The sequence below is a fragment of the Tubulanus polymorphus genome, chromosome 4 (assembly GCF_964204645.1).
Source record: "Tubulanus polymorphus chromosome 4, tnTubPoly1.2, whole genome shotgun sequence".
Classification (NCBI taxonomy): domain Eukaryota; kingdom Metazoa; phylum Nemertea; class Palaeonemertea; order Tubulaniformes; family Tubulanidae; genus Tubulanus; species Tubulanus polymorphus.
Genome location: NC_134028.1, coordinates 5,655,197 through 5,664,049, shown reverse-complemented (window position 1 = coordinate 5,664,049; position 8,853 = coordinate 5,655,197). Strand labels below are relative to the sequence as shown.

The following is an 8,853-nucleotide window of genomic DNA, read 5'->3' as shown; positions in this document are numbered from 1 at the left end:
TTGTTTACACTTCTCGAAAACTTCGTCAATCTTATTTCCGGGATGTGGCCGCCATCTGGTGGCAGCCGTGATAACTACAAAATCGAGTAGAAGTATGACATCACTGATGACGTCTACAGGGCCCGCATTCAAATAATGACCAGGCTCGGCGGGTTCACAAATGGGTTAAACTCAATTTTTATGTCAATGATTAATTTTTCAATGAGGATTACAATTCAAACTTAACCGATTTAGGCTTTTGAACTTTCTTATGAAACTGGGCCCGTCCTTAAATAATTAGCAACTTTGGGTCCATGGACAGAGGCCCAGTTTCACAAAAAGGTTTAACTCATAAATCGATCTAATTTAACTTTTAATTTATCTAATTTATCCATAAAAGCAGTTGATCTTTAAAAAAAGAAGCAGTCGAACGGCTACCTGGGCTTCTTGTTCGGTTGAAAAATCCTTTCTCTTGGAAGGCCAGCAGCGCATATTGAAAACGTTTCTCACTTTGTTTGATACATTTCAGCAGGAGTTAATCTTCTAAAATTTGTCATTATACTCAACACAGTTTCGAAAGATACTAGATCGCCTCTCATGTTACTCGGGTTAGGAAAAACATTTTGAAAACTTGATTTAATGGTTTTTTAGATTTATGAAATTTATTTCTCCTTTAAATCTAATAACTAATCTAGTCACAATTTTGAGTGTTTACTCCACTTTAACTTATACAATGTTATAGTTCATCGTCATCGGGGATCTTTCCAACGCGAGAGACCTTCCAAATAATTGATTTGCGTTTAATCAAACTGTTACTTTGTAACTGAGAATGCAATATTTAGAAACAGTATTGAAAGTCGTAATTTTAATGACGTCCAATTCCGTTAGATGGCGATTTAGTCGGATATGCCCATTTACAGGGGTCGTTACTAAGATGATATCTCCGTTTAATGATCTATTATATCTATACGCTTTGAGAAACAGATAACGAGGTAAACTCGTATCTTGAAGTATAGCGGTAATCACGTCATTATGCGATAATCGAAGTTCAATTGCCGACGACCTAGTTGATTGAAATTCCTTGAATCGTCCCTGGATCTGACCGTAGGAGTTGATCAGTTGGAATATGGCTGCCGTCATGAATAGTCGCGCGATGCTGTCTCGATTCAGGTCTGCTATCGGTTCATCAAGGCAAGGTAAATACCTAAAACGTCCCTCAGTTTGCTTCAAACCTTTAATCTAAAACATAACTAAATAATCAATTTAGTTTAAAAAGTGTAATGCAATGTAAATTCTACATTACTAATGTTTTGAATTTGTATGTAACGGCTGTTACGTTAATCCCCTGCCGCTGAATTCCGCATGAGTGGCGTATTATATTTTTTGAATGTATCTTTATCAATTCAATAATAATAAATATCAATTTAAGATATACAAATGCCTTAGGTAAATAGCCAAATTCGACATTAATTACTATTTAGGATGGGATTCACTTACAATACATATTATGATCCAATAACTTTCATATTGCTTATGTTTTAATCATTTTATAATATTTATCTATGGGTTCATTATTACTTGGAGTAATTAACATTTGTTAATGAATGAATGAATGTTCATATTTGTATAGCGCAGATATCACTGTAATCAGTAATTTGTCCCAAGATAATAAAGAGTATCAGTACATTGGTTGGAAACCACGAAATATTTCAGAACCATGCCAATGTATTTAATCAGTTATAACCAATATTCCAAGATGATATTGGAAAAGTGATCTTTGTACAATGCCTGTGACTCAGCCTATTGTAAAATATCGTATTTCATGAAATAGATATAAATTATAGTGAATAAGTTACTAGTTGACAGAGAAACAATAGGCCTAAGTTATTTTTATGATGCATTTTTTTTCATGCCATCATCAGCTATCTCTTAAATAATATCAATAATTTGATATTGTCTCAAATGAGAGGAGCTGCTAGGATGCAATGAATTTCAACATATTTCATAAAATATTGTTTATATTGATCCCATGTTGTAGTTCGTCAAATTGCCAGCCTCGCAATAAACGAGCCAAATGAACCATGCGTGAAAACTGCTGTACCCGGACCGAAAACGAAAGAGTTGTTGAGCGATTTAAGCAAAATACAGGTACAAATATCATAAATTATTAAGGCCGATGATTCAACATTTTTACAATGATGTTTACATGTAACTAGGTTTTCTTTATTCCAGAATACAAAAGCTGTGCAATTCTTCGTGGATTATGATAAAAGTCAAGGCAATTACGTAGTGGATGCGGATGGCAATGTGTTGTTGGATTTGTTTACTCAAATATCCTCGTTGCCTCTTGGTAAGATAAACTGTTTTATTTTCTAGTCTGGTTTTTTGAGACAGCGCACATGTCCAGACAATTGTTTTCTATGAATCACTGAAAGTATGATAGGAGATACAAGCTGGCTGACTGTAGATGCTTTTACATATGGTAGTGATATAGAGATATAGGAGTGATTGCGCCAGCTTCCTACACCAGTTCTGGTAGACTTGTCCCCATTGTGGAATGAAACACTATGAAGAATACTTTCGGGGCTCCTGTCATTTTTCACCAGGGGCCTATTACCTACATTAGTCAAGGATTAATTAAAATCCCACCATGAGAGTTTGGGATCTTCGTTATAATTGCTCAATGCCGCTTTCTTCTTCCTCACTATCTGAGCGCCATTCAGGCATTGCATTGACTGTCCAATACCAGCCAGCGCTGTATTTCATATAAGAGTTTTTACTGTCTAAATTAACCAGCATTGACTGGCATTTAAGTTGTAGTACCATTTGCATGCATACTTATGGATAGTTTGATCCAAAGCTCAGCGACTGGAAAATCACGACTTCATGTTCAAACGTTTGGAGCAGGGAAAGTTGGATGCTTATATAGAAGTTAACCTTGAGTCTGAGAACAGAGTGTAATCAGTATACCCCGCTGTGATGTTATACTTTCATAGAGTGGCATCATATGAAACCATCGCTTAATTAAATTCCGATGATGCAGTATTGATTTTTCTCGTCGTGAAGAAATGTCACGATACCCCGCTATGATGATAGCAAAGACTTACGTAGATAATTTAATCTTTCTTAAGACTTCAATGGTTTCATATCCAGCATTTACCTTGAGTAAATGCTTGAATCATGGGCAAAATGATCATTAACATAAAAGTTTTCTCTGAGAATTTTGGAATTTTATCATCAGGAAAATTATACTTTGATGGGAAGCAAATACCAAATCAAAGCATTCATTCTATTTTCAAAACCCCCTTAGTTAGTTCCCTAAAAGGCCAAACTAACCTGACCAATTGCTCAACATTTTAAAAAGCGATTTTTTGCCTGATGGATTTTCGCCCTGCTGGATTCATCTCATGAATTTCATTGATTTTAGGGTATAATCATCCAAGGCTATTGGACGCGATGCGTAACACAAATTTTACTGTAAGTTTAACATTTTAATGTATTTGTTAGCACACACTACCAACAATCAGTGGAGATTATATATTATTGATTTTATATTGACTGCTAAAGTTATCTTATCGTTGTATCAAAGGTCAATTTTCTGGCTTTCTGGTGAACCGAATATGCGCTCGCGTTAAAACTGTCAAATAATCAATTTAAGATTTTTTGAACTTTTCTGTCACTCTCAGCTGATTGAGGTCCCTTTTCAGCTTATTGATAAACAAGCAAATACAGAAAGTGACTAATAGTTACCAATGTTTTTGAACTGAAAGAAATAAGTCGCCATATTTTATATGGAGTGAATATATTCGACGGTTAACCAAAAAAATCATGTCATCGATTTACCATGCACAACGGTTCACTGTGCAACGATTTAATTAATTCCCCATATTCAACGTATATGTATGCCCATATATGGTATTCGCCTTCGCCAAAAAGGAAAAACGGGGGAAAAACCATATTCACCATTTAATTAGCCTGAGTAAAATAATTAGTTGTCTGATCCATACCTAATAAGCATGAAATGAAACTTTAAAAGATGGTGATTTTGATGGTATGTCTGGCTCATTTTCGATAAAAATTGCATATTTGACAGTTCGCCATAAAGCCAGCGAACTAGTCATTTAGGCCTTTCTGTGATCTATGAATTTTGTGTCAACGTATTGAAATTTTTTAAGCATATTTTACATCGCCGATTATAGAAATGAATAAACAGATTGATGCAGTGCGTGAATAATCTTATTCTAAATTCAATTTTTTTATTAGTCGACAATTGTCAACCGTCCTGCCCTGGGTGCATTCCCACCAACAGACTGGCCAGACAAACTCCGAGACATATTACTGACTGTAAGTTCGTCGTATAATTTCCGGTAGTTCATCTTTTTCTATCAGCGCTTGAATTTTTTTTCGTTTTTATTTTTTTGGAAATTTTTTAGGTAGCGCCTCCTGGTTTCAACCGCGTACAGACTATGATGTGCGGTACTTGCTCAAACGAACATTCTTTCAAATCGTTATTTTTCCGATATATGGTAAGAAAACATGCGGCGAGTGAAGGATTTGAAAACTCTGATTGATTTCCTCAATTTCTCATCTAAGACTTGAAAGATTTATTGTCCCTTGGAAGCCACACATTTTCCATGGATGACATGGCAATGAACATGTTTGAAATAAAATTGGCTTTGTACAGCCTTTTTACACAGCATCGCGCATAGCTGCATGGAATAGCTATCAAATGTATTAGCTCTGTTAACAATTCCCTCAGCAATTAGATCTAATGAATTGATTTATGTCGAATGGATACAGTACGCTCTCTAGAGCTTGTTAGCTCCTGTGAAAAGTTAATTGAGCTAAGCTACATAAGACAGTAGTCAATTTTCAAAAGATATTAGCCTACATATTTTAGGTTTAGTCAAATGACATGAACAGGTCCCAATTCCACAGTTGGAGGGCATTATCTTCGATGATTTTGATTCTGAAATCTGAAATAACTCATTGGAGTAAGTCCAGTTTCTGAGCGAAATGTCCGGCGAGATTTATTCTGAATATGTTACGTTTTAGAGAAAGCAACGTGGTGGTAAACCCCCGACTCAAGAAGAAATGGACAGCGCGATGGCCAATAAGCCACCAGGCTGTCCACCATTATCAATTCTGTCATTCACCGGTGGATTTCACGGTCGATCAATAGGTATGTATCGGTAGCCTATTTGTCATCACAAGATCAATTGGTCAGTTCAACTTCATGTCTTGGAGTAGTGAGTATAACTCACAGGGCATAATGAGGAAACCTTGTACCCTACATATAATATGCATGTAGGTTTTCATAACCTATCATGAACTCATGAATTAGTTCATGTGGAGGCCAAAGTATTGTCTTGTGTTACCTGAGCATTTACTGTACAATGACCAAATAAATGTACTGGATAAGTTTCTTTCAATCCGAAAATATTTGTTATGTCCATCGGAGGTCAACAGTGCATTTTCTTTTTGGCTAAAGATTTTGTATATTGAACAGAAATATTCTCTTAGATATCAAGCATTTATAAAGCATTTTCATAATCATGCGTAAAAAATCTTTGATAAACTTCTTTAATCAACTGCGATCATCACCTGATATCCGGCCAGGCTGAAATTGTCTTACGCTCGAATCATTTCTAGTAGAAATCCATGCATTTTAATCCATAGAATATTTATCGCAGGATGTTTGAGCGTAACGCACACGAAATGGTTGCATAAACTCGACAGCCCGCATCTCGAATGGCCGTATGCTGAATTTCCCGCGTCGAAATTCCCATTGGAAAAACATGAGGCCGAAAACAAAGCAGCTGAAGAAAAATCCCTGAAAGAGGTAAAAATTTGAAGTACTGGATTGAGTTTCGCAGTTGTGAGTTAAGCGAAGTGTATTGGTCTGAAATGCTTATCCACTCTAGGACAGTTTTAGGCCTTGTCAAGCGTGTCAGTCAGTGCCCTTGTCTTCTTTAGCGAAAATGTTTTTAGCTAGTTGATCATTCACAATGAGATGCGGGTAATACCCTCATCGTACATTCGTTGTAATTATTCGAAAAGTAAATAATTGTAAATAGATTTTGCAACTTTGAAGCCAGCCTAAATATTGGCCCTTTTTGTGTAAAGTGCCCTCTGTGCTTTTCCTGACACAGTCACCACGTGCCCCTGGCTCACTGTATCACTGCGTAAGATATTTTCTTCGTTATTTTTCAGGTTCGCGAATTGATTCACCGAAACAAGGATATCCAGCCGGTCGTCGGTATAATAGTCGAGCCGATTCAAGCCGAGGGCGGAGATCGTTACGCTTCGCCGGAATTTTTCCGACAACTTCAACAAATTTGCAAAGAAGTAAGGATCGACTTTAAGTGAATCATTCACAATATTTATCCGAGTTTCATGAAAAATGTAACACAGTGAGACCTCTTTATAACGAACTTGGATAAAACGATTTATCGGAGATTTCATCCTACATGAGATGATTTAATTTTACATTGGATGCAATGAAATATCTGTTAAAATGAACAGATTTTCATATCCCCTGATGTTCGTTGTAAAGAGACTACACTGTATCCACTCCGATCGTCCTTTTTTAACGGATAAGGCTTCTTAATCGACCCCCCATATCTCTATGTGTTTATCGTTTAGTTCGATATAGGATTCATCGTGGATGAGGTACAAACCGGCTGCGGAGCTACCGGTAAAATGTGGGCTCACGAACACTGGAACTTGCCGGAGCCACCCAGTATCGTGTCGTTCAGCAAGAAAATGATCACCGGCGGATTTTATTTCCAAGAAGAATTCATGCCTGAAGAGGTAGAATTTATCTCATAATTCAAAAAAAATGTCATCATTAGATATGATTCCACTTGTTGTGAAAACTACTCTGAACAGAAACATCAAGGTTTTTATAATGGCCACGTTTGTTGATTTGAGGTTTGTTGATCTGATTTGTTTTGTTAATAGGGCAATAGAATATACAACACATGGATGGGAGACCCGCAGAAACTAATACTCGTAGAGAATGTACTGAAAGAGATTAAGGAGAAAAATCTTCTGCAACTCGTTCAAACTACTGGTGCTAAACTGCTAGCTCTGCTGAATACATTGACGGTGAGTGGAGCAATACTTAGTATTCGATAATTTCTCGAATTGCTTGCATTAAATATGTCGATCATATTCGATGGTAAGTGGATAACATTTAGCGGCATATTTATACTGTAGGCTAAGTATCCAGACCAGGTCAATAACGCCCGTGGACAAGGAACATTCTGTGCTATTGACTGTAAAGACGGAGCATACAGAGATTCGTTAATCACTAAGCTGAGAAACAAAGGTTCGTTCTTGTAGATTCTGCCTTTTCGATGGAGGTCAATTGTACATTCTCTCTAATCAAATTTCTCATCTGGGTCAAAACACGTCGGATAAGTGATTATATACAGAGCCGGTTGTTGTAATGAGGTTTCGCTGTGTCACTGATTGCGATTATTTCGTGTTTGATTTAGGTTTCCATCTGGGAGGATGCGGCGATTACTCAATACGATTCAGACCGTCGCTTTTATTCCAAGAGAAACACGTCGACCTATTCGCGAAAGCGATCGATGAAGTCTTATCCGAAAACAAGTAGACATCGCGTCGCCAGTCCGATTTATCGTCGAAGAGTTTGAACTACCAGTATTTTTACTTTACGTGTATACACCCCCAGTAGTCAAATTTTAACGTGAATTTTACCAAATTATACTTTTTACAAAATGAAAATCTGAAACGATGATCGGTGCAGCTCTGGGTTCATTTTCATATAGAATTTTCCTTACATGATGGAAATAACACTAGAAAATGAATCCTTTTTTTTTCTGAAACTAGGCTGTGTTCCATTTGATTTTCCTGTTTATTACGGCAATGCTGGTTAAGTATTGTATATTTAGGCAAAACGGAGAAAATATGATATTATGGTGCTAAATACCAATTGACTTGTAAACCTATTATTGGTATTAATGTTTACTATGAAATTCTAATATCCATGACTTTCAATTACCGTTCAACAATCTGTTACTTTAGCTGTTGACTTAGATTACCCCATTAATGGGACCATGGACTTAGCACTGAACAATTTATTACTGGCAATCGATCTAATTTTTATACATTAGTTTTTAAGTGTGGCATTTGTTAGATGCCACGGTTTGAGTGGGTTAAAATGACTTTTTTTCTTGTCTAATGATTTTAAAGATTTTCTCAGATTTTATCCCTTCGGAATACAACATGCATGCACTTGCCACCTGTTTAGTTGAGTATAAACTGCACATACCTCTACATTATTGGTCATGTTATAATGAAAGTGGTTACATTTATATATTTGACATTGATCTTTTAATGAATCTATTCTATGATATACCAAATATATTGTACTTGTATGGATATTATTCTGTGAAGGGTAACACTACTGAAATAGTGTTCCATTGATTTACTGTAATAAAGGCATACCAGGTATTTTCAAATCATTTCTTCTAACAGTTGTTGAGTGGAATGAGCTTCTGATTAATCAAACCGGCAAGTGCTGAAGAAAGATTCTATCCCACCAGTGTGTCGAATAATGGGCATACAGCTATAGTATGTCTAAACTGCTACAGTGTATCGGTAGTTGATAGGACGGGTGCTGCCATCTTTCAAGAGAAAAAACTATTTACCAATAACACAGATACACTGCGATGCGGCGTACTGGCCAAGTCCATCATCAATGTTTATACTGTATACACTGCGGTGTAGAGGCACTGAAAGGGTTAAGAGGAATCAACTAAATAAACTTATGACGACAGATTTGCTTGCCTATGCAATGGTGTGAACAGTATGTGGCGTCTGTGTAGCATAAAACCTTCATAT

At 36.5% G+C, this 8,853-nt stretch overlaps 1 protein-coding gene across 1 annotated transcript; it reads left to right on the top strand.

Annotated features, from left to right (window-relative positions):
- The first annotated feature begins 1,050 nt into the window (after positions 1-1,050).
- Positions 1,051-8,457, top strand: LOC141903251 (4-aminobutyrate aminotransferase, mitochondrial-like). The gene is made up of 13 exons (XM_074791338.1): positions 1,051-1,175; positions 2,018-2,127; positions 2,212-2,329; positions 3,407-3,456; positions 4,243-4,323; positions 4,413-4,505; positions 5,035-5,161; positions 5,673-5,821; positions 6,193-6,327; positions 6,625-6,792; positions 6,943-7,089; positions 7,201-7,312; positions 7,482-8,457. The coding sequence occupies exons 1-13, from the start codon at positions 1,106-1,108 to the stop codon at positions 7,601-7,603; spliced, it is 1,482 nt and encodes a 493-aa protein (XP_074647439.1). The 5' UTR covers positions 1,051-1,105; the 3' UTR covers positions 7,604-8,457.
- Positions 8,458-8,853: the final 396 nt, after the last annotated feature.

Excerpts from the sequence above, each read along its gene's own strand:
- LOC141903251 (XM_074791338.1), top strand. The coding sequence starts at position 1,106 with ATGGCTGCCGTCATGAATAGTCGCGCGATGCTGTCTCGATTCAGGTCT. Across the intron at positions 2,330-3,406 it reads AATATCCTCGTTGCCTCTTG|GGTATAATCATCCAAGGCTA; the intron begins GTAAGATAAACT and ends CATTGATTTTAG. Across the intron at positions 3,457-4,242 it reads TGCGTAACACAAATTTTACT|TCGACAATTGTCAACCGTCC; the intron begins GTAAGTTTAACA and ends TTTTTTTATTAG.